Here is a 24,811-nt window from a genome sequence, read left to right as displayed (position 1 = left end):
TTTAATGCTTCATGCTTTTGTGTTCTAAGAAATCTTTACCTAACCCAAGATCACAAATATTTTCTATATTTCAGAAGTTTTATAGCTTTAGTTTTTACATTTAGCTCTATAATTCATCTTGAGTAGATATTTCAATATAAAGGTTGAATTTCTCCTTTTCTGAATGGATGTCCAATTGTTTAAGTGCCATTCATTGAAAGGAATACCCTTTCTCCTTTAAATTACAGACTAAATTTGTGACAAAATTACTTTAAGATCCACAAATAAAAGTGGTGTGCAAAAAAGTGATATGGGGGCCTCCCTGGTGGTGCAAGGGGTTAAGATGCAACCTATGAAGCTGTCCGCAGCCACTGCAGCACGAGTTTGATCCCCAGGCGTCCAGGGAGCATCCCACATGGTACAGAAGACCTCTATTGACTCCCCCACTGCTTTCCTCAGCAGTGTATTTCAGATGATCTGCCTGTTCTGTTCCCCACTCTGTCTCTGGTGAATCCTCTCACCCCCCACATCTCTGGCCTGTACCCCAGTTCTTGTATGCATAAATAATCTTTAAAAAAGTGATATGCATGGATTCTAAAATGATACCTACTTTGTTATTATTGCTTTTGAAGCCAGATATTCTCTACTTAAATTGTTTCCACAAAACATACCATGAAGATTATAGGGAATATTAATATTTTATGTTGATTATGATGGCCATCATGAGCATGGAAAAATTGGCATTAACAGAATAATTCAAATGAATTTTCTCTGTAAATATAAAGTAACTTTTATTCACTCACCTTCCACCAAAATTCCCATAAAGATGTCCTATGTCCTCCCTCTACCACCTTCTTCCCCACCACCATCTCTGGTAAGCAGTATATTTTTTACAGTCTAAGGATTATTTTTGCTGTGCCTTACCAGAATTTCTTTGGCTATCTATAGTCCACAAATAAGTAAAATGATCAGGTATCTGTCTTTCACATTCTGATTTATTTCATTTAGTATAATCACATCAAGGTCCTTCCATTTTGTCCCAAACGGTACGGCTTCATCTTTTACAGTAGCTGAGTAGTGTACTCCACTAAGTACATATTGCAGTTTCTTTATCCAGTCATAGGTTATTGAACACTTATGTTGGTTCCTCCACTTGGTTATTGTGAATAATGCTGCTGTGAATATCAGAGTACATAAATCTTTTCATATCACGTTTTCATATTCTTTGGGTAAATACATACAAGTGGTATTGCTGGATCACATGGTATTTCCATTTTTCTTTTAAGGAATCCCCATACTGTCTTCTGTAAAATGTGCACTAAATTACATTACCATGAACAGTAGATGAGCATTCCTCTTTCTCCACTTCCTTGTCAACAATTATTCTTTCCATTCTTTTTGATTTAGGCCATCCTCAGGGGTAAGGTGATATTTCATTGTGGCTTTTATTTGCAGCTCCCTTAAAATAAGTATGTTGAGCATTTTTTCACATGCCTGTAGATCCAAATGTCTTCCTTAGAGAAGTGTCTATATAGGTCTTTTGTCCATTTTTTGATTGGTTTGGTTCATATTTTGTTGTTGAGTTTTATCAGTTCTTTTTATATATAAAAATTATCTTCTCCCCAATCCAGAGGTTGCCCCTTTGTTTTTTGGGAAAGTCACTTTTTAATATAAGATTATTTTTGTGATGGTTTCATCCATGTGAGGTTTGTGTTCTATTCTTCAGTGAAACAAAAGACTTTAGTAGAGATGACTGTGGTGGTGGTTTTGGCTTAATTTTCCAATTATTTCTGAACATAGAAAACTCTTGTCTACTGTATATTATTCAAACTGAGTCAACAACAGTCATCGAATATGATGCTAATATTTAATGAGAGTTAGCCCTTATAGAAAAGAAATTTAAATGTAGCAATCATCACATCAGTCTCTTCTTACTTTGGCCTCTAGGAACTTCTCAATAAAAATAGTTTCTTAAATGAGAATTTCTTTGCTCAATAAATGCTACAGATGTTTCCTATATTAAGAAAGATTATTTTTGGTGAAAATTTTCAAGACAGATTAATTAGAGAATGATTCTTAGATAAAGAATTTTTCTTTATCTCAAACCTCCATAATATTTGTAAGATAGGTTTTTGTTTCTGAAATGTGATGACTTCAGAATAGAACTGTTTCTTAAATCACATACAGGATCATTATCACTAGAGGGCAGTACACACTCAGATTTAGTGTAGTTAAGGTTTTGGTACCATTGGCATTAATCAAGGATAGTTTTTATAATGTAAAAATAGATCTTATTTAAAATACAGTTTATAAATTAATTCTAGCTTATTATCTACCCCTAAAAATATTTTCAAGATATATGAAAGCAAAGGAATGCTGATTTGGTTTTAGAGGCACTGGTATGCTTTGGTAATTGTATTTAATATCTGAAATTTAGCCTTGCCACAGAGTTCTTCAAGGGCCACTTAAGGGATATATCTGCATCTATTAAGATGAACTGCGTTTTCCACATGAGAGCCCACTTTACACGGTGTAGCTTCTTGATTAAGAACAACTCCTTAAACGTTGATCCTAACTAGAAAAGTATAAAATATGTTTAAATATAGATTGGTTATAGGATAAAATATTTTGCAAAAGCATAAGTCCTTCCAAGCACAATGTTATAAGCCAAGAAAATCCTTTAGGTTTGAGAAACCTAATAATGCTTTAAATGGTATTTCTTTTTAATTTTTTTTCAACATTTATCATTTTTACATTTTTAGACAATATTTGCTTCCCCCACCCCCTCGGATTGAGTCCCCATAGAATTTCCTTCCCCAAGGCACCCGTGCACCATCACCACAGTCCCCTGTGCTCCTCCCTCCCTCCCTCTTACCCCTCTCTCTCCTCCTCCCCTGCAGGATGTCTCTGGTTTATAATTGTCTATTTTTGCTTTGCTGTGTTTTGTACTGTTGTTATTATTTTTTTACACTGATGTCTTATTTGGTTCCCCTGTATTCCTGTTATAAGTAAAAAACCATCCGATATTTTTCTTTTTCCTTCTGGCTTACTTCATTGAGCATAATTCCTTCTAGCTCCATCCACATTGCTGTGAATGGTGTGAGTTTATCTTTTTTGATTGCTGAATAATGTTCCATTGTGTATATATATCACATCTTCTTGATCCAGTCATCTATTTTTGGGCATTTAGGCTGTTTCCAGGCTTTACCTATGGTAAATAGTGCTGCAGTAAACATAGGGGTACAGGTGCTCTTTTGAATTGCTGTTTTTGTGTCCTTTGGGTAGATCCCTAGGAGTGGAATTGCCAGATTGGATCGTATGGTAGCTCTATTTTTAGTAGACTGAGGAAGCTCCAGACAGCTTTCCTCAGTGGTTGGACCAGTTTGCACTCCCACCAGCAATATAGGAGAGTTCCTTTTTCACGCATTCTCGCCAACATTTGTTGTTGCTTGTTTTTTTTTTTGATATGTGCCATTCTCACTGGTGTAAGGTGGTATCTCAGTGTGGTTTTGATTTGCATTTCCCTGATTATAAGGGATGTTGAACTTTTTTTCATATGCCCATTGGCCATTTGCATTTCCTCTTTGGAGAAATGTCTTTTGAGTTCTTCTGCCCACTTCTTGACTGGATTGTTTATTTTGTTTTTGTTGAGCCATGTGAGTTCTTTGTATGTCTTTGTGATCAGTCCCTTATCGGTTGAATGGAATGCAAAGATTTTTTCCCAATCAGTGGGGTGTCTGTCTGTTTTTGGTTAATGTCTCTTTGGCTGTACAGAAGCTTTTCAGTTTGATGTAATCCCAGGTGTTTATCTTTGCCTTCACTATCACTGCTTTGGGTGATGAGTCTTTAACGATGTTTCTGAGATGTATGTCTTACTGTAGTGTTTTACCTATATTTTCTTCTATATATTTTGTGGTTTCAGGTCTTTTGTCCAGTTCTTTTATCCATTTTGAGTTGATTTTTGTGCAAGGTGAGAGGAAGTGGCCTAGTTTCATTTTTTTGCATGTGGAGGTCCAGTTTTCTCAGCACCATTTATTGAACAAACTGTCTATGTTCCATTGCATATGCTATACAATACTATGCAAAGAATACACAAAGAGTAAATGGTATTTCTTAAACATTTCAAACTGAGTGATAGGATGTACAACTTAAAATTTATTATATAATTGGACCTATTCTTTATAGACTGTAGACTAAATGCAGATCATTGCCTGAATTTATTTTATTTGCAATTTAAAGTACTCTGAAACCAGAAAGCCTGGGTTCAAATCTTGGCTTTGATGCTTGGCTTTGTGACCTTGGGTTAATCACTACCTTCTGGGCGCCATTTCTTCTTAGTTTGCATTGTTTTCCTTTTTGCCTATTCAAAAATATGTCTTATCTCTGACCCCTACTGCAAAGTCAGTGATCCCAGCATGTGTTAATATATAAAAGACCCAACTCCATCAGCAAATTTTAAATATACTAAAATGTCCTAAAATAGTCCAGAAAGATTGTTGATTGCCTTGGATATTTTTTTAGGTCAGGACTGAGAAAATGAAGAATAAAAATATTATTAGGAAAAGGCAGAAAAATAAAAGAATACTAAAGGAAATTATATTTTTTCTGCTATAATGTGCATATGCACGTAGACATATGTAGCATCATTTGGGATCTGAGAACAGTGGCTTGCCAGTCAGGAACTGAGTGCCACCTGTAAGCAAGGGCATCTGTGTCTTGTTCGTGTAGCACAGGAAGCACACAGTCAGTCTCTTGATCAGGAGGGACTGCCCGTCTGTGGACTTCAGCTTCCCAATTGTGCTAGTTTGGTAGTTCCACCTTGTCCAGACATCTGACCACAGTGATAGTCTTTAATTCAAGACTCTCAAAGATTAGGGATAAATGGTCCACTCCTAACTTCATACCGTTTATTCATATCATTTGCTTTAAGCTATCAATAATCCTGTGACAAGTGATTTATACACCATGAAGAGCAAAACCTTCAAGGGGGTTTGTAGCCCTGTGATGTGTGAGACAAAATATTGAATATTTTTTAGTGTCTGCTTTTTTGCCTTAAAATAAGGGACATCTGTCTTATCAGGATGTTGCAAGATTCAAGATATATAAGCTCTTAGTGCATAATAGGTGCTTACTTAGTAATGTACTTACAATTTCCTGATTAAAGTTGTCAAAAGCCAGGTGTGACTATAAGAATTGCATCTCTCTGGCCCCTTCCAAATGTCTTGTTTGGGTTCACTATTACTGTGGCAATAAGAAGGGACTTATACTCTGTCCCTCATAATAGGGAAAATGAAATAAATTTGGCACAGACCTTCAAAAAAAGATTTCTTATTCTCTAAAAGATGCAAATTATCATTTTAAAACTTGTTATCATCACTATCATCATTATCATCCCCCTAACAGCTGTAGATTAGGGATTTACTGTTGAATCAAGTCTAGCCCCTAGCAGAGGGCCTGACACACAGCACTTGCTCAATAAAATGGCACCATCCCAGATCCAGCAGGGGAAGAGTAGCAGTGACATTAAAAGGAAGAAAAACATGTGTTTATGCATAATTTAAAAAGACAGGATCTATTATTCTGCCAAATGTAATTTATTTTAAATGTTGTTAGATGGTTTTGCTGAGGATGAAACCCCATGTCCTTACCAGTCACCTACAGGCAATGTAAAAATACTAATGCTTTGTCTGTATCCATCATCTGCCTATGGTTTACTCCCTTTGCGAAATACAGAGAACAAATTGCCTTAATGCTCCCCTACCCTGGTTGAGAAAGCAAAGTTCAAGGCAGTTGAACGAGTGGAACAGTGTTTCTCAACATTGGGAACATTCATGGAATTTCAGGACACCTGAAAAATACTCTTGGCATTTCCCCGGGCAGGGCCCAGGGAGGCTGGGTGTCCTGGAAGTATGGGCTAATGCTTCCCGAGGGGAGAGCTACTCTCTGTCCCACAAGACTTCCAAAAGTCACAGCAGCTGTACAAGTAGATAAAAAGCTCATTAAGGATTATCTGAGCCTACAGCACAACTACCTTTTATATATAAGGTTAAATATTTTTATATGATTTTAGTCCATACTAAATTTGTTCAGTGAGACAGCCACAGTCTATATAGGGGAGTGTTACACTTTACTGCAATTGAAACCTCTCCAAGAGTCATTCACCATTTTAGAAAAAGATCATCTCAGCACTCCTGAGTTCATATCCACATTGCTATCATATTCATAGTGATTCTCCATATCAGAGGAACCAGAATAAACACATATGTGCACTACCGTTTTAAGTGTTTACATGTAAGTACTAACTAATCCTCACAACTACCTGTAAGGTTGATTATTATCCTCATTTTCCAGAAGAGTAAAAGTGAAACATGGAACATTTCAATAACTTTCTTAGGATTACCCAACTAGTAATGGATAGTAAAATCTAAGTTTTTGACTACTTCATAATTTTTTTATATAGTAGTATAATCATTTATCTGAAAGATCAGCTTAAAGTATATGGAGAAGAAGATGGAGGGCATTTTAGGCAGTGAATTAAATAAGGAAAGAGAATTGGGACTGTCTACCATGTTGTAGGGGTAGGAAGAATACTAGCCTCTTAGGAAGAAAGTAGTGGTGTAAGGAGCAGCTGAAGATGGGCTTGGAGTTGGGGATAAGGGTCAGATAATGGCAGTTGGAGCTCACAGACGAATTTGAATGTGACAGGGCAGGTGAAGTCACATTGTCAATTACAAGCTTTGCAGTGACAGGCTGAGGTGGATTTGAGGAAATTGTCCAGACAGTGGAGATCAGTATGGATTAGAACAAGAAAAGCCAAAGAAGATGTACTAAAAAGCAATTACAGGGTTTTGAGACTGAAATGGAGTGATTGTGATGTGATTTAAAGAAAACATGGTATGTTTAAAAGGAAAAAAAAAAAAAGAAGCAGCCTGGGAGTTAAAAGATGTAGGTACTATAATGGACTGTTATAATTATCATCATCACCTAATACTTATTTATACTTAGTATGTACCAGAGGTGGTTTTAAGTGGTTTGCATATATCATTTCACTTAAGCCTCCTAATTATTCTGATTATGTATTGCATCAACAAATCACCTCCCAGTTAGTAGCTTAAAATATCAATTCATTGTTACTTCTCATTGTTTTGTGGTTTAGCTGGCCTTTGTTAGACCTTTCTCACTTGGTTTCAGTCCCTCATATGGTTGCAGTCAGCTCATGACTGGGACTGCCATCATCTAAAGACTGCTGGAGGTCTAAGATGGCTTCTTCACTCTCAGATATGACTCCAGGCTGGGATGCCTGCCATAACTGGAGACACACCAGGTGATCACTGCACTCCTACCCCCACTGCTAGTCATGATCCCTAAAGCCTCTTCATGAAGTTAGCTTGAGCTTTCTAATAACATGGCAGTTCCAGATAATCCAACTTTCTTCCATAGTGGTTCAGCCATCCCCAGAGTAAATTTAAGGGACCCAAGTGAAAGCTGAAGAACTTCCTAGGATGGCCTCCACAGTCACACAGCATCGCTTGTTGGTTACAGATCCCAGCAGAGCTGCATGATAGTGTCATGTGCCTCACTAGAAGGCATCTTTGGAGACCAGTTTTCATTCTAAACAAGTGTATAGGTGAGGAAAACCGACACACTGAAGAAGTGAGATGATTTGTTGAGGATTATGCCCTAGAGGATTTAAATTAGGAATTCATGTTCTTAGTACTTGGGAGAATTTGGGGAAATTATTTTCCCTTTCTAGATTTCACTTTATGGAAATGAAGGGATTGAAGGAGGTGATATTGAGGTACTTTCCATGGCTCTCAGCCATTAAGTTTTTAGATTTAGGTGATGGGAGTAGGAATAGAAAGGAACAGATTAAAGGAAAAGGCATTTCCTAAGAGTTAGACCTAAGTAACGGTTGAGTAAAGAGGGAAGTAGAGGCAAACGTGTCGGGGGGGTTACTCAAGGATTCAGGTAGATGATTTAGGGGTAGGGTTAGATAAAACACCTGACAGTGATTGACTCACATGAAACACCCATTGAATGGTGAAGAAGAGTCACAGATTTCAGTCAGGAATGCTGGAAAAGGGACCGGCTGACTAAAAATGGACCGAGTTAAGATAAGCACAACTTTGGGCCTCCCCTGGTGGCGCAGTGGTTGAGTGCTGGGCTGCGAGGCTACCCGCAGCCTCTGCAACACCGGTTTGTTCCCCAGTGAGGGTCCCCCGGCAGCCGGCGAGGGTCCCACAAAAAAAAAAAGATATAGTCATTTGGAATGTATTGAAGTTCAGGTTAAAAGCAGTCATTGAAGAGTATGGGCTTTGTGGAAATCTCAAATTAGAGGATGAATAGAAGGAGGGAAAAGTTTGTGGTGCTAGAAATTGAAAGAGAATTGGAGAGCGTTGTATTGGACACTTCAGAGATGTTAGAAAGAATGAAAGGTTAGCAAAAAAGAGAACATTAGTATTCTGGAAGGCAGTTTAGAGTTAGGGGTGCAAGTTCTTTCTTTTTACTGGATTAAGAGGAATTTAGGAAATGAACACAATAGATGTGAATTGCAGCTGAGAACTTTGGCAGCAAAGGAAAACTCAGAGGTCCAGTTTTACATGGCTATTTCCGCCTACCAAGACAAACCTAATGCTGAGAGAGAAGTAACCATGACAGCAAGTCAGACCTGCAGACAGTTGAAGCTCTGAGAATGGAGATTAGGTAGAATAGACACATTTTTTTTGCTACATAGAGTGAAAGTTAGATTTCCTTCATTTCCTATCCACAGAAACTCCTTAGTATAAAAGTTACAGAATAACACCATTCCAAATCAAATAGGAAAGATAGTTTTTCTCTAAAGAATTTAGATTTTCTATTTAACTCTCCTGGTTAATGGCCTGATGGCTCTTGAGCTCTCTATTCTGAGCTCGAAGATCTTTCTTAACTTTGTACAGTCGTAAAAATATTTAAAATATATGTCCTGAAATCTGTATACAGAACCCTGAGTTCTGTAACCAGACACAGTACCTTAGCTTTCAGGTTTCTTTTTTTCTCTCTCAGATTTGTAATAAATCATTCCTGTCCCTTAGAATTTAAAGTTATAAAGCTCAGCCATTTTTAACAATAGAAACAAAGAAGCTGAGAGCAGCCTTGCCTCACAGGTGAGCGCATACATCTCTTTCATTTGTGAATTGTGGACATTAGTTGTGTTTCATAGCCACACTGTGCTTTGTGTTGATGGAAGAGGAACTTTGGTTCTATCTGTGTCACTGGGAAAGTCACCTGTTTTGGATTTGAGCGAGGGTGGCAATTAAAATGTCTGATTTCCATTTTCAGAGCAGCTATTATTTTGAAGAGAAGTCAGGAAATATTAAAATTCAGAGAAATGACTCCAAAAGGATTGGCAAACCTTCCGCAAGAATGAGCTATGAATTTTGAAGAGTTTTATGGTCGTTATTCATCACTGCGAGAGGGGGAAACCCCATTCATCTTTTCCTTCAGCAGCCTCAGCTTAGGAATACCATTATTAAATGGCGTTTACCAGAGGTGAGGAGGAAAACCTCCTCCCCAGAGGATCGCCCTTGCCAGCCAATCACGAGGCCTCCTGCCCTGAGTCCACACCCCCATCCCTGATAGACCCGGGGATGGAGTGTGATTGGCGCAGAGTTGGGTTTTTATGGGAGGGGGTTCTTGTCACTCTTCCCCGCTTCCCTGCAGTTCCTTATTTGGTAGCTTTTGACAGAACTAGTCTTTCTTGCAGCTAAGCATCTTGACATACATTATTCATTAAGCCCTGGAGCTCAGGGAGAGAAAGATGCAGACCCTTAGATCTTTAGATATTTCTTTATCACATGCATTTTCTTTATTCCGAATAGTTGTTGAATTCTTTTCCATTCTGGAGTTTCACAAATGGCATGTATTAAGTGGGAAAACGACTGGATGGGATCTAATGAGAGGCTTTCTTATATATACTTAATTACCAAAATTCCTTAAAAACCTACACACCCCGTGGCTTGTGGAGATTGAAAGTATCAAGGTTTTGAAGATACATATTATTTAGAACTTATTGCCTCGGTATATAATCGTTCAAAAATGCCTGAAGCAAACTATCTACTGTCAGTGTCTTGGGGCTACATAAAGGTAAGAATTTTTTTTAACCTTTGAAAACTCCAGAGTACTCTGATTACATAACTGATAGTTTTAGTAAACTGCAATGGAGTTAAGCTTTCTAAGCTATCTTTTATTTTTTAGCCATGAACCAGACAAGTAAAAGTCGTGTGTATTTTAATGGTCAAGTTAGGGAGAAATTGTGTGACTTTTATTAATACAGTTTGCATGTCAAAATAGATATCTGTATGCTGTGGTTCTTTTGTCATATGAAATAGATTTGAGCTGTACTTTTAAATGTCAAGGAAATTAAATAAATTCACTGGAAATAAATTATTGCACCAAAGTACTTATGCTGGTGTATGGCTTCTAGTTGGTGTCGTATTACTTAAAGTTTATAAAAATTGATTTGTGGCTCTTTCTAAAAATCTGTACTACTGTAACCTGACGGGGAGTATGTGTTTTTTACCTTGGGATGTAAAGCTCTAGATAGCATTATAAATGGCATTACTTGACTTTTTAAATGATACATTATTAAAATGAAAACTTTATTTTCTACCTGTAAAATCCATAGCTTCCCTAGAATTCATCTCTTAGGTTTTAGATAACTCATTTGAAGAGTTTCGTATTTGCATTGTAATTATGAAAGTATTAGAATCTAAATGCACTTTTAAAAGAAAATTTTTGCTGGACAGCTTTGTTTTTAATACTGCAAAAGATCTTTAAGAAGAGCAAATATAAATACATTTAGATTTATCATACATTTTAAAGAAATTATTCTTATATAGCTAAGGCAGTAATTATTTTATCTTTTAATGCTGATATCTACCAAACATAGTATATCAGAGTGCAGCATATTCAAATGATTTTTAGCAGAATATTGGGGGGGGAGAGGAATAAGCATTTAAGCTTGACCTTACCACCTTCCTAATTATATATTAGGAAACTATATAATGTACCTAGTAGTGTATTGACATGAATGCACAAGTACAGAGATTAAATTATAGAATATTTTGATTTTGTTATTTAATTTTGTTTCCTAAACAGTCTTAAATGTAAAACAGAAATTGGAAAACTGGAGTTTAAAAAAAGCCAATACAGTATTCATATCAGCTGCATTTTCACTTTCCTTCATGCTTTAAATGCAGTACATAGACATTCTGATGCATAATGAGAACAAAGGATTTGAAAACATTCTCTTAGAATTCTTGCTCTTTTTTTCTTTGTTGCAGCAATGATTCTATGCATTATTTCAGATGATTTAGGCCAAAAAACCAATCAGAATAACCCTTCAATGGAAACTATGTAGAGGTCACTTTTGAAAATATCTAAATGCTCAATTAAATTGTTCTATATTTTGCAACCAATTCTTTTGAAAGCCAGTTCTATGTATTATTTCTTCTAGCTCTGTACATTAAGAACTGTAACAGTGTTCTAGGAAAGATACATTTTGTTACCTTTTCTAATCATTTTTCCTTCATGGTAATTTTATATCATTATCCTAATTAATGATATGTAGTTATCTTAAAAGGAGAAATTTCCACATCCATTTAAAAATGATAGTTGAATGGCTTAATTTACTGTTCTTTAATTTATCCATCTATGCACTCCAAAGCCAAATTTTTAGATCAGGTACCCGTTATGAAAGCACTTAAGTCCAGGGTTAGCTTCCCTGGACTGAAAGTTTTATATCAATAATATAAAGAAAAAAGGAAATTTTAATTATTTTTTTAAAAATACCCTCATGTTATGATTTAATTGACTATGAAAATTGTCTTTCAGAAATCTTCCTTACCTTTTCCCTTGAGAAGAGAGAAGATTGCTTAAAATATTGTCTCTTCTAATTCTGTTAAAAGAAAATGTTGAGTTCCTTGGATTACATCACGAGCCATGTAGACAGATAGGTGTGCTATCAGGGTTTCTCCACCCCATACTTGGGGTTTTGAACAAAGGCAGAAGAAGAGTCTGGCAATATTTGTACATGGTGCAAGCATTATCAATAGAATTCATTTGTCAACCTTTTTTAAAAAAAAGTCATTGCACTGGCATTTTTGCCCTTAACTATAGCTGTTTTGCTGAATTATATAAACAAGCTACAAGAAAAATTACACTTCATTTTTCATATCCTTCCAGAGAAATCCAGCAGTTTGTGTTGCTTAGCCCACAGGTATCGTGCAGTTTTTCTACATGAGTGTATGGTAACATATTCTTCATTCCAGAATGCTTATAAATTAGAAGGTAGCTGTGAGGAAAAACTGGATCCCTCTTTCAACTTTAATAATTGTACCCCTGCCCTCCAAATTCAAGGCTTCTTTCTAGGCTATCAAGAAGGTAGGAGTGGCTAAAGCGTTGCCTGCTACCCCATCTGATAAAAAAGACTTTCTCAAGCAGTTCTGAACAGTAACACTTAGTTCATAGCCTAAACAATTTCAGGTCAAAGAGATATACCATGAAATATATGTTCAAAATGCCTAGCCAACTCTCATTTTTTAATGTTTTGCCTAAAAAGTAATTTTTTTAAAGAGTACATTTCAGTTAAGAAAGGACTGATTTACCTTTAGAGCATATGCAAGATATTATCATTATAGTTTCTTAAAATGGTGACCATTTATAATAGGGGAGTAGGGGAGCTAAATATTTAGATATGTATTTTTATGCACATTAACTATTGTCATATAGTGCACCTGTTTTTTCTACAATGATAAATATCACCTATCACTATTAAAACCCCAGGAACTGGGAGATAGAAAACTCAAATAATGTTGAACACCCACTGTGTGCTAGGCTAAATGTAGAATACTTTCTGCTCACTCATTTAACTAGCTGATGTTCTTTAACTCCAGAAAATAAAACTTAATAAAAGATGAACATAAAGTCTTTTGAACTCTGATGTATATGTATTTGTGAATATTCTTAGGTTTCAAATTTTATTTTTCCTAGTGAACCATAATAATATATAATGCCGAGTGAAAAACAAGTCATATCCCATATTTTTTATCTTGTAGCATGCCAATTTAAAAAATATATACAAATGTAAAAAATGTCATAGAAGGAAATATAGCTGATTAATTATGGTTCTCCCTGAGTAGTGGGAATAATTTTGATTTCTAACTTTTTTTCTATATTTCTACATTTTCCATATTATAAATGTATTTTTAATCAGAGACATTATTAATAAAACATTATTAATAAAACACAAAGAAACACTATTAATAAAGCACAAAGAAAGTGTGTTGGGGGAATAAACTATCTTGATCTGTAAGCTAATAACTAAAGACTCTGTTTTTATTTTAACCAGTATTTCAGTTTTGGCTACAGGAAACTGCTTACTTCAATATATTTCAATACACCATTAGATACAAGTTTTGTATCCAACATAGTATTGAAATATTTTTACTGTTCTTAGTATTTCGTGGTGATGAAGTCTTATACCTAATCTGGATAGTTAATAAAGTTAACTTGGGAAATGATAATAAAGTTAATTTATATTTAGTTAGAATAACCTAAGTTGAATTATGCAGAAAAACAAGAATTTTTTTAATTTTAATAAACTAATTATATGCTGCATTAGAATTAATTTTTCAAACATTTCTTTTTTTTTCTTTTTTTTTTTTTAAAGATTTATTTTTATGTATTTATACAAGCACTGGGTACAGTCAGAAGCTCGGGAGGGTGAGAGAATTTACCAGAGCAGGGAGCAGAGCAGGCAGAGGGACCGAAATACACTGCTGAGGGGAGCAGCGGGTGACAGGAGAGGTCTGCGCGCCATGTGGGACCCTCCTCCGGTGGTGGCCGGGGAGCAGCTGGGGATCGAACCGGCGCTTCAGAGGCTGCGGGCAGCTTCGCAACCCAGCGCTCAACCACTGCGCCACCGGGGAGGCCCAATTTTTCAAACATTTCTAAATGATAAACACACTACTCTCTCCCAGACTGAAATGAGAATATTTTATGAAATTAAAAATTTTTAAAGCAACTAAATATTACAGTAAATCAAATGTCTAATATCAGTTATTCTATGTGGAGACGTATTACTTCCCTATGTTACAAGAAATATTAAGGTATATTAGAAGGCTAGTTTGAGATTTCAAGGAAAACATATTAAGAAGCAGTTAATGAATGAAAAATATAACTTCTTTGAGAACTCTGGATTTTGGTAATATCATGTGGTAGTGGTAGGTTTTCAGTGAATCAGTGTTTCTTTGGATAAAATAGGTACTGTGGCCAGTAACATAGATCATAAGTTCATGAAGTAAAGCATTAAAATGGATCTTGTTATATTTTCATAAGTTAGGGGAAAGATACATTGGTAAATCTGTGGGTACTGAGCACCAATTAATCTTACAGTCTTTACTGGGAAAATTTTAAAATCCATTCACATATTTTATTTCCCTATAATTCTGGAAGAGTACAAAAATCACTGGGGTAAAAGACCACATTTTTGTTGACGTAGTGCTGGTTTATATTGTTTATAGGACACCCCCAGCCTCCCCTCCCACCTACTGCTGGTGCTGTTGCCATAGTGCTAAAAGCTATTGTGCGTCCTCCCACTTAGTGTTTGCCCCTCCCTCCTGGCTTCATCTAAATGTCTCAGTTCTATAGTCAGCTTTCACAGGCTAGATTTTGAGTTTGGCTTTATCCGACCCTTTGTCTGATTTCTTTATATGCCACATATTAGTGAAATCATCCGGTGTTAGTCTTTCTCCCTCTGACTTTGCTTAAAACATTCCCATCCAGGTCCATCCATGTTGCCCCAAATGGTATGAGTTTATCTTTTTTGATTACTTAAGAGTGTTCCATTGTGTATATATACCACATCTTCTTGATCCACTCAGAAAGACCATATTTTAGTTAATCTCTGACCCGCACACTTATTCATTTCAGCTAATGACAAATTAATTGATAAAATAGGCTGTTTTTTTGTGTGTGGTAGCACTTTCATGTGCTAATAAGTTTTTTTCTTCTCTAAATACTAACAATGAACCTTAATTTTTTTATTCCCTTCTTTTAATTAATGTCCTTAAGTTTCTAAATCTGTGTTGTCCAGTATAGTAGCCACTTGTGGCTAGAGACTACTGTAATGGGCAGCACAGATTATAGAATTTTTCCATCATCAAGGAAAATTCGGTTGGATGACACGAATCTAAATTATCAGTGCAATCTAAAATTTCCTTGGGCATATTTTCTGTATATTATCTCACTTAAATTTTCCTTTTATATATTTTATTTTTCAGTTTAAAAGGATGCTTAATCGGGAGCTCACCCATCTCTCTGAAATGAGTCGGTCTGGAAATCAAGTGTCAGAGTACATATCAAACACATTCTTAGGTGAGAATACCAATTTAAATTCAATTTTTAAATTTTCTTTTGAGTTGTTTGTTTTGGGGAGGTGGATTAGGACACTAACTCATCTTGGAAACTAAACCATTATGTTAGGAATTTTGTTTTCATTTGTATTAATAAGGTAAGCCTTTAATCTTTAGAATCTAAGGTGACAAAGGTACATTTTTTTATCTTTTAGCTTAATTCAGGACTTCAAGAATTCTCTTAATAAAAGTTGTATGTTGTCATTTTTTCCAAAGTATCAAATTATAAAATACGTTTTGTAAAGAGATTTATGCATGCATTCAAAAAATTCCTGGAAAATTGCCAGCCACTAGTTATTTAATGATAAATTAGAAATGCTCCCTGCCCTCAATGTGTTGATAGTTCCTAATGAGCACCAAGCCTGTTAAACTGGTAAGGCAGGTTTAATACAATTGCTACAGAAAAACTTGCTGATAATAATAGCTGAGAATATGGGACCATCCATAGAAAGAAATTTCAGTATTGAAATTCAGTAACTTGAACATAATCCTTAGTTTGAATTTACTTTCAAAACAAAGCTGCTCTAATATCAAATAAGTACATTTATTAAACACATACTATGTGTAATGATGAGTTAGAAGGACTCACTGCCTTGAGATGGTGAATAAATATACTAAGACATCTTATACCTTTTATTTGAAAACAATAGTTAGCTTCTGTATATATGATACTTATCAGATACTATTGGAGATTTTCTGTGCTCCCCTTGTTACTTTAGTGTTATCTAAGGGAACCCGTACCTCTCTATATTATAGGAAATATTAAATAACAGAACAGTCTAAGTCATTCAAATATGCTATTTGTATTCCCACTGTATAACCCATTTCAATAAGCATTGGATTCACACTCTGTTATTTCTATGATATTTTCTCTGTTACTTCTATTATATGAAGTTACTACCATTTCAAAATAGGTATTGAAATTGGAGTTCTTAGTTAATAGGAACAGTTTTCAAGCCACTAAGTGAATTTCAGATAGCAATGGAGCTGATAAACAGTGGAAATTACCAGTGTTTGTGCTTTTTTCCAAGTGTACTATCATGATAAATCTTACCAAAAAAACTTTCTAGGACAGTTCTATCAAATAAGTAACCCTGAGTATATTTGAGTTTAATTATATTGAAGTGGATTTATTTGCTTTTTTGGTGTGTTTTTGAAGGTATCGTAGTAAGTTCACAATAAATTATAAATCCTCAATTTCTCTAAAAGGATTTTCAGTAGGAAATGTTTTCTGGGAATATGTAATGATCAAATAAAACATATCTAGTTATACATCTTATAATAGAAAAAATTAAACGCAGACATTTAATAGTAAATGTAGAATATTTTCTAAATTTCTTAAGATAAGCAACATGAAGTGGAAATTCCTTCTCCAACTCAGAAGGAAAAGGAGAAAAAGAAAAGGCCGATGTCTCAGATCAGTGGGGTCAAGAAGCTGATGCACAGCTCCAGTTTGACTAATTCAAGCATCCCAAGGTTTGGGGTTAAAACTGAGCAAGAAGACGTCCTTGCTAAGGTAAGATGATTTCAAGGATTGTGATCATAAATATGCAGTGATACCTCCTAATAATCCTTTCTCTTTTAAATAAATGAGTAAGTTTAACTGAGGTTTTGTGGATTTTTTTTTTTTGAAGATGGGAAAGCATTTTATGAATTTATTCTAGAGTACTAAGGGTTTTTTTGATGATGTGGATCTAGACAGGTGGTTTGGCTTGGTATATGTGTTCTTTGATTTTTACATCTACATTTTGTTAACCTTAAAGAGTTAGAAATCTGGTTTTGGGGAATTAGAATCGTTCAGGGTTTTGGGAATAGATTTTAACTATTGGAGAAATACTCTGATGTTGTTATTGAAAGAATGTAAATGTTGTATTGTCAAAGGCCTAAGATAGAGCAATGCTATTCCGTTTTCAGTACATGCCAGTGAATTTGCCCAAATCTTGCTTGTTAGTTACATGGCACTGCCATTACTTTTAAAATGAGTCCTTTTAAAATCAAGCAATCTTTTCCTAAAGTGAGTAATTTTAAAAAGACAGGCTCATTGTTCTATTTCCGCTTTATTTTTCTTTCTTTCTTTAATCTCAGGAACTAGAAGATGTAAACAAATGGGGTCTTCATGTTTTCAGAATAGCAGAGCTGTCTGGTAACCGGCCTTTGACTGTTATCATGCACACCATTTTTCAGGTAACAGGGCTAGATTCTATCACCTTTCTTTTGTTTGGTGGCATAATACCCAGTCTATATATTGTACATGGGCTATCTTCTTTATTACTCATCCTCTTACACTCATTTTATTTTTTTCTTATTTGCCCTTTACCAATGGACAAATAAGGATACAAAAGTTTGGAATGTGGGTAAAACACAAATAAACCAATTGTGTTAGCCTTTTCCACTTCAGAAAAAGAGGTGCTCTAGGAAAATTGAAGGAATTTATTAAAATCATAGTTTAAAAGTCATCTTCATGACCCTGATTCCCATAAGAAGGAAGTATAACTTTAAAAATCAAATTAGCCCTCTGTTGATTAATTTTAGATTATAATTCCTTTAATCACTAGTTTCTGTATTGCTCTTTCCTCCATATCAGTTTGCCACTCTTGTTATCCTTTCTCTCCAGTTCAGGGTTAGAATTTAAATGAGATGTTGAGGCTATAGCTACCCTGGCTCTCCAGCCCTAGAAAAACTGTTGCATTTCAATTGGTGTGATAATCCAGTGTCTTGGGTCCTGGAGCTGTCTTGATAATCATGGGTCACATATTTTTAGAAGTGGCGGCTCATCCCTGACACCTTACATACATACATCTTGGGGAGAGCACTGTTGGTCTACAGAACTATTACACTCTGATTTTGTCCCTGAAGTCCCTGGATCTTCCCAAAGGTTTTCTTCACTAGGCGTTGTAAGAGTCCCATTTCTTGGTTATCCTTAGGCATCTCTAGATTTGATATTTTTAGCACATACTATGGGACATCTTTTATATAAGAACAAAATGTGAGCAGGATTTCCTTTCCTACAGGAACGGGATTTATTAAAAACATTTAAAATTCCAGTGGACACTTTAATTACGTACCTTATGACTCTGGAAGACCATTACCATGCTGACGTGGCCTACCACAACAACATCCATGCTGCAGATGTTGTCCAGTCTACACATGTGCTGTTATCTACACCTGCTTTGGAGGTAAATCTGGTTTCTAAAACTTGAGAACAATAACTTGCCACTGATAAAGGTCTCATAAACATTTATCCTGAGGTGTGTGCACCCCAGAAAGTAATCGGCTTCTTTGGAAGTATGTTACATTTATAGGGGGAAAAAAATGTAATTATGTAACAGTTCAATCTTTGATGAATTTTGCCTGTGAAAGTTAATCAGAGAGTTAGGATTTCATCTGTTTCTGGTAATGCTTCTTTAAAATTATCTGGTGTGCATTCCATAAAGCACATCTAGCTTTTTCAGTTTTCCTAGTGTTGTGGGTTTTTTTTTAATTTTGCATTTTCTAGTTAAAAGGAAGATGGTTTTCAAAATATAGTCAACACATATAAATTTTTTTTTTTTTTTTTTTTTTTTTTTTTTTTTGTTTATGAACTTTGATCTTTATTTTATAGAAGATATTGGTATTTTATTTTATTTTTTTTTTTTTTAAATATTAAATTTTATTTTTATATTCCCCCATACAATTGCAAACGCCCCATTCTGACCCCAATCCTTCCCCTCCCGCCCCCACCCCCCAAAAAGTGTCTCTGGTTCATAGTTTTTTTGTTGATTTTGATTTTCACTTTCTTATATTCATTTTCCTGGTCCCTTATTTGAGTTTTCTAGATTCCTGCTATGAGTGAGACCATCCGGTATTTTTCTTTTTCTTTTTGGCTTATTTCGCTGAGCATGATCCCTTCCAGTGCCATCCATGTTGCTGCAAATTGCATGTGTTTATCTTTTTTGAATGCTGAGTAATATTCCATGGTATATATGTACCACATCTTCTTGATCCAGTCATCTATTTTTGGGCATTTGGGTTGTTTCCAAAGCTTAGCTATTGTAAACAGTGCTGCTATAAACATAGGAGTGCAGGTGCTCTTTGGAATGGATGTTTCTGTGTCCTTTGGGTAAATACCTAGGAGTGGAATTGCTGGATCATATGGAAGCTCTATGTTTAGTAGGTCCAGAAATCTCCACACAGCTCTCCATAGTGGTTGGACCAGTTTGCACTCCCACCAACAGTGCACAAGAGTTCCTTTTTCTCCACATCCTCGCCAACATTTGTTGTTGCTAGTTTTTTTAATATGTGCCATTCTCACTGGTGTGAGATGGTATCTCATGGTAGTTTTGATTTGCATTTCCCTGATTACAAGTGATGTTGAACATTTTTTCATATGTCTGTTGGCCATTTTCATTTCCTCTTCAGAGAAGTTTCTTTTTAGCTCTTCTGCCCATTTTTTGACTGGATTATTTTCTTTGTTGTTGCTGAGTCTCATCAGCTCTTTGCAGATTTTTGTGATCAGTCCTTTATCATTAGTGTTGGGTGCAAAAATGTTCTCCCAGTTGGTGGGGTTTCTCTTTGTTTTTGTTATTGTCTCTTTTGCTGTGCAGAAGCTCTTTAATTTGATGTAGTCCCAGCTGTTTATCTTTCTCTTCACTATCACTGCTTTGGGTGATGTGTCTGTAAAGATGTCTTTGATGTGCAAATCCCGTAGTGTTTCGCCTATATTTCCTTCTATGTATTTTATGGTTTCAGGTCTTATGTCTAGTTCTTTAATCCATTTTGAGTTGATTTTTGTGTATGGTGTGAGGTAGTGGTCAAGCTTCATTCTTTTGCATGTAGCGACCCAGTTTTCCCAGCACCATTTATTGAACAAACTTTCTTTGCTCCAATGCATAGTCTTTGCTCCTTTGTCAAAGATTAGTTGACCATAAATCTGTGGGTTTATTTCTGGATTTTCTATTCGATTCCATTGGTCTGTATGTCTGTTCTTGTTCCAATACCATGCAGTTTTGATGATTATGGCTTTGTAGTATAGTTTGAAGTCTGGGAGTAACACATATAAATTTTTATAGACTTTATTAGAAAGAAATACATCTTTCATTTGACCAAACCCTAAGAAATTGTTCTATTAAATGTTTATTAAGGAAACTTGATTTCCTTAATTGTTTGAAGGAAAGATTCTCTCTTGCTAATTTATTTTGTAGTTCAGATTGTTTTCGTTATGAAATTTTCTTAATACCTCATCATTTGAATGAGTGGTTCTGAACTGATTTCTCCCTCCACCCCTACACTAATTGGCACAATGTGGAGACATTTTTGGCTATCACAGCTGGGGGTTACATGCTCCTAGCATCTTGATGAATAAAGGCCAGGGGTTCTGTTAAAAATCATACAATGCACAACAGCCTCTCATAACAAGTATTATCTGTCCCAAAAGAGTTTTGTTGAGGTTGAAAAGCCCTGGTTTGAATTAAAGCGACAGAAAAGAATAGCTTATGTCATTAATTTTATGGGAATTTTGTGTGGAGTACACCTGAAAAGAGAAAGCATGCATTGTACAAAATGGAAGACTAATGCAAAATACATTTAAAATAAAAAAATTTTATGTACATTTTCACAACATTCTTAAGCATCTAAAATATTTTTTAAATAAGTGATTATTTTGTTTAGAAAGGAATCTGCAGTAATCCTTTTCTATATATTTTTAAAAATATAGCCAATGGAAAAGGTTTAACCATGAGTTAAGAAAGAATCAGATAAAATATTTTCTTTCAAAATTATATTTTAAAAAGTTCATGAGTAACTCATTATCCACAATATTCCCCTTCTGACATGTTATGATAGAGTAATGTAGTTTGAAGCGTCATTGATTTTCCATCAAATTCTAGAAAGTAATTTCCTATTTGTTTATACCTTTAATTCATATTACTATGGATTACTAATGTTATATATATTTATGATTTTCCAGGCTGTGTTTACAGATTTGGAGATTCTTGCAGCAATTTTTGCTAGTGCAATACATGATGTAGATCATCCTGGTGTGTCAAATCAGTTTCTGATCAATACAAGTAAGTGTGGTTTATTTTTACAGAGGAAACTTTTTCTTTGTTTGTTTTTTGTGTCTGCTATATTATCAGAAAGTTCTTTGCTCTGAGCATTTTTGCTGCATAACTAACTGTCCATAAGGCAATTTTGCCACAACAGATAAAATAAGTGGTTGATAATTTTACTTTGCATGTTGGATTGACAGTTTAATTTCAAGTAAGCTTTCGGTTGATGCTCTACTCCCATTTGCATATTGAATAAGTCTTAACCCTCATCATGGCCTATACAATAACAAGTGGACTTGACGGTCTTAAAATAGTAGATAGAACACATGCTTCGCCTTGATAAAATTGAGCTTCTTTCCAGAGCCATAATGTCCTTCTAAGATGTGAAAATATGCATTTTAATGTTAACATATGTTAATGTAATTTAGTTCTGAAAATCAATGTTAAATTCCATGAGATATATGATGTTTGAAAAACATGCATTCTGGTACTTCTGGAGAAGTACTACAACAATGTATTTCCAGATACATATTAGCAGATAAGGGCAAAGGTGTAAGTCTGCAGAAGTATCTAGTTAGATTTCCCCTATAGTTTTAAATAAAAAAGAAAACATCAGAATTAATGCTAAGCCATCCTCATTTTATGTAGGTTGTCATTTAATTATCTCCCACACAGTAATTACTCCTGGCCCCTCTACCACCTCATCCATCCAGTGTTCTTTCCTTTTTAATTTTCCTGATGAAAACAACAGGAACTTCATTTTTATTTAATATTTTTATACTGTTAAATTTCTTCCCACTGGTAGTATTTCATTAAATAAGTCATCACTGGGTTTGGAAATAAAAAGGATAGTAGACCATCTGACACAAGGCTGCACAGGTAGTGTTTGAGCTAAGCCATTGCAAAGAGGTTTCACTTTTACAGAAATTTTATTCTTTTGGTACTTGAAATTATTGCTAAATGATTTTAATGGACTATTATAATGAAATTTCCTTCCATCAAGGTGGATTAATGTTATAAATCCACTTTTATATGAAAAAATTGCCTTAAATTTTTTTTTTATATTTTATAAGAATCTGCCTTTTGTTTTTTGGCAGGAGTTTGTGGGTCCTAGCCTTGTTATGCTTTGTAGCAATCTAGCCTTCATAGTACCTGTGCATTCGCCATTCATTTCCTATATATTGCTGCAGTTAGATTTAAAGAGAGAATTTAAATGTAGCCTTGTTTTTAGAAATTTAATTCAAATCTTTAACATTATTTAGATCTATTTTTCTGTCTCTTAATAACCTCTGGATGACCCTGTAACAAAGTGTACTTTAGTGACTCACTTGAGTATAGAAGGATTAGGAAAGTCTTGTATTTCCTGAGCTATGTGGCCAGTCAACTACATTTTACAAGTTTAACTTATGAACTTATTTATACAGGATTAAACAGGATAATATTTTATATTCCAGCTATTTCATGAGAAATAAGGGGGTGATTTCAGGAATCACCTACAAGGGGATGATTTCAGGAATCTTTAAGGCATTACTGAATATTAACACAAATATTAATATTCACTAGATGCAGTAGTAAGAGTGTGCCTTGTGTCAGTGGTTAGGGTTGACTATGTCCTTTCTGAGAAAAGCAGGAAGGTCGTCTGGTACAATGTACAGTTATGCTAGCACTTTTTGTTAGCCTGGTCTGATTATTTTTATGCTTATGCATATCTAAATATGTCTCCTAATTTTATAGCATTCTAAAAATATATGAAAATTTTATTTTAATGAAATATTTGCCTTTAAGAAAGGTAGGCATTTTTTCTTTAAATCAGTATCATCAGAAATTCAGACTTGTATCAAGTTTTCTTTACATCCTATCGTATATAATATTGTGTGTTCTACTTAGCATGAGAATTAAGAGTTGATTAGAGAACAAATTTAAACAATTGAAAATAAGGTCACTGTTTCCAAGTATTCCAAAAATTTCTTTTAGGAAAATGAGAGCCAGTAACTCCTTTATTCTTTCTTGTGGAACCTCTAAGAGTAAAAGGATGGAGGCTTGCCCTGGAGGACTCTGGTGGATACCAGGGTACCCAGAGTGTGCAATTCAAGCTAGCAAGACCACAGTCCACAGATAAATCTGATGCCCTCCAAAGTCTGAGAGCCACCGAGACAGCTAGATAGAGGATAATTATAAAGACAGTGGCAGTGGCCAAGGGTGTCTATTTAAGGTCACTTTACTGATGATCTGCCTGAGGTGAAAAGGTAACTGAAACTTCTGAAAGTATATTGTTAGTCAGTGATGTGATGATCTCCTTTCTGTAAGACCTCAGTAACACGAGGAGGTTCACAGTTACCAGAGCAGCTTATGTACTGCCAATGTTTTCTCGAGGGTAGAGATGATGAGGTTTGTCATTCCTGAGAGAATGAATCAGCTGGTATATTGCTTATCCCAGGGTTGGACAGAGCCCCGGGGCCTTATGAGAATTACTGCCTTGGTTAAGTTTTGACTAGAGGTCATGCCAGCAAGCATTTAATTCAAGATATAGAGGAAGCTTGGTAACCAGTAACACGAACACATTTAACTTCACAGCATACGTAAAGCAACCCCTCTAATAACTGGTAAATTGGTAAGAAACAGCTTTGTGAGATATCTATCAAAAATTGGCAGTTACTTTCACTTTGCAGTAAACTTTCTTTTACAGACATTAAATTTACATTTTCTCTTCCTTTCGTGAATAGACTAATCATCAGCAGCTCAGACAGACAAGCTCTAAACTTTAAAGCTGGTATTGCCAAAGCCAAAGGTTGAGTCTGTGTTTCTTATAGTAAGGAATTCTAAAAACTTCTGGTCTTCAAATTTATAAACCCATGGTTGGAAAGTCACCTTTCCTATTTTAAGGAGACTATAGAAGTACAGGGAGTTTGCATGGCCCCTCTGATAGGGGGGCATTGAAGCTAACCTGGCTGTTCCCCACTCCAGATAGACCTCTCCTTCCTGTTGTGGTAATAGTTTCTATTAATCATTCCACTCGTGTTAAAAGTGCCAATGTTTTTATACTAATGACATGCATTTGCTAGTGCAATTCATGATATAGTATGATAAAAATGTGGAGATTTTGAAAACACACAGATCATTTCTACCTGGAATAATTTGTTAAGCTTTTACAAATGATTTAGCAGGAATGAAGGAATCTGAATAGTACTTAAAAAAGTTGAAATACCAGGCAGGAAGCTGCTCTATTTCAAAAAGACAATAAGTATAAATACATTTATAAAATGTAAATAGTTCGTAAAACTTCAATTATAAGATGCTGGGGGGTTATTTTATCATTAAATTCACAATATTTTCTGAAACAAAAAAACCAATAAA

The 24,811-nt window shown here is 35.1% G+C and overlaps 1 protein-coding gene across 7 annotated transcripts in view; it reads left to right on the top strand.

Annotated features, from left to right (window-relative positions):
• LOC119260262 (cAMP-specific 3',5'-cyclic phosphodiesterase 4D) overlaps nucleotides 1-24,811 on the top strand; it is an 832,289-nt gene that overhangs the window by 800,639 nt on the left and 6,839 nt on the right. For 6 of the 7 annotated variants that reach the window (XM_054687942.1, XM_037529220.2, XM_054687944.1 and 3 more), the window contains exons 7-11: nucleotides 15,300-15,393; nucleotides 16,775-16,947; nucleotides 17,517-17,615; nucleotides 18,443-18,607; nucleotides 21,376-21,475. In XM_054687942.1, the coding sequence (XP_054543917.1) occupies nucleotides 15,300-15,393; nucleotides 16,775-16,947; nucleotides 17,517-17,615; nucleotides 18,443-18,607; nucleotides 21,376-21,475 (631 nt within the window). Of the gene's footprint in view, nucleotides 1-9,681; nucleotides 10,102-15,299; nucleotides 15,394-16,774; nucleotides 16,948-17,516; nucleotides 17,616-18,442; nucleotides 18,608-21,375; nucleotides 21,476-24,811 lie in introns of those variants that run through there. The other variant, XM_037529221.1, reaches the window with a different exon arrangement.

This window comes from Talpa occidentalis, unplaced genomic scaffold, assembly GCF_014898055.3.
Source record: "Talpa occidentalis isolate TD23 unplaced genomic scaffold, MPIMG_talOcc4v2.1 talOcc4.6, whole genome shotgun sequence".
NCBI classification, from domain to species: domain Eukaryota; kingdom Metazoa; phylum Chordata; class Mammalia; order Eulipotyphla; family Talpidae; genus Talpa; species Talpa occidentalis.
Note: the sequence above shows the minus strand (reverse complement) of the source record. Positions and strands in the feature narration are given on the sequence as shown.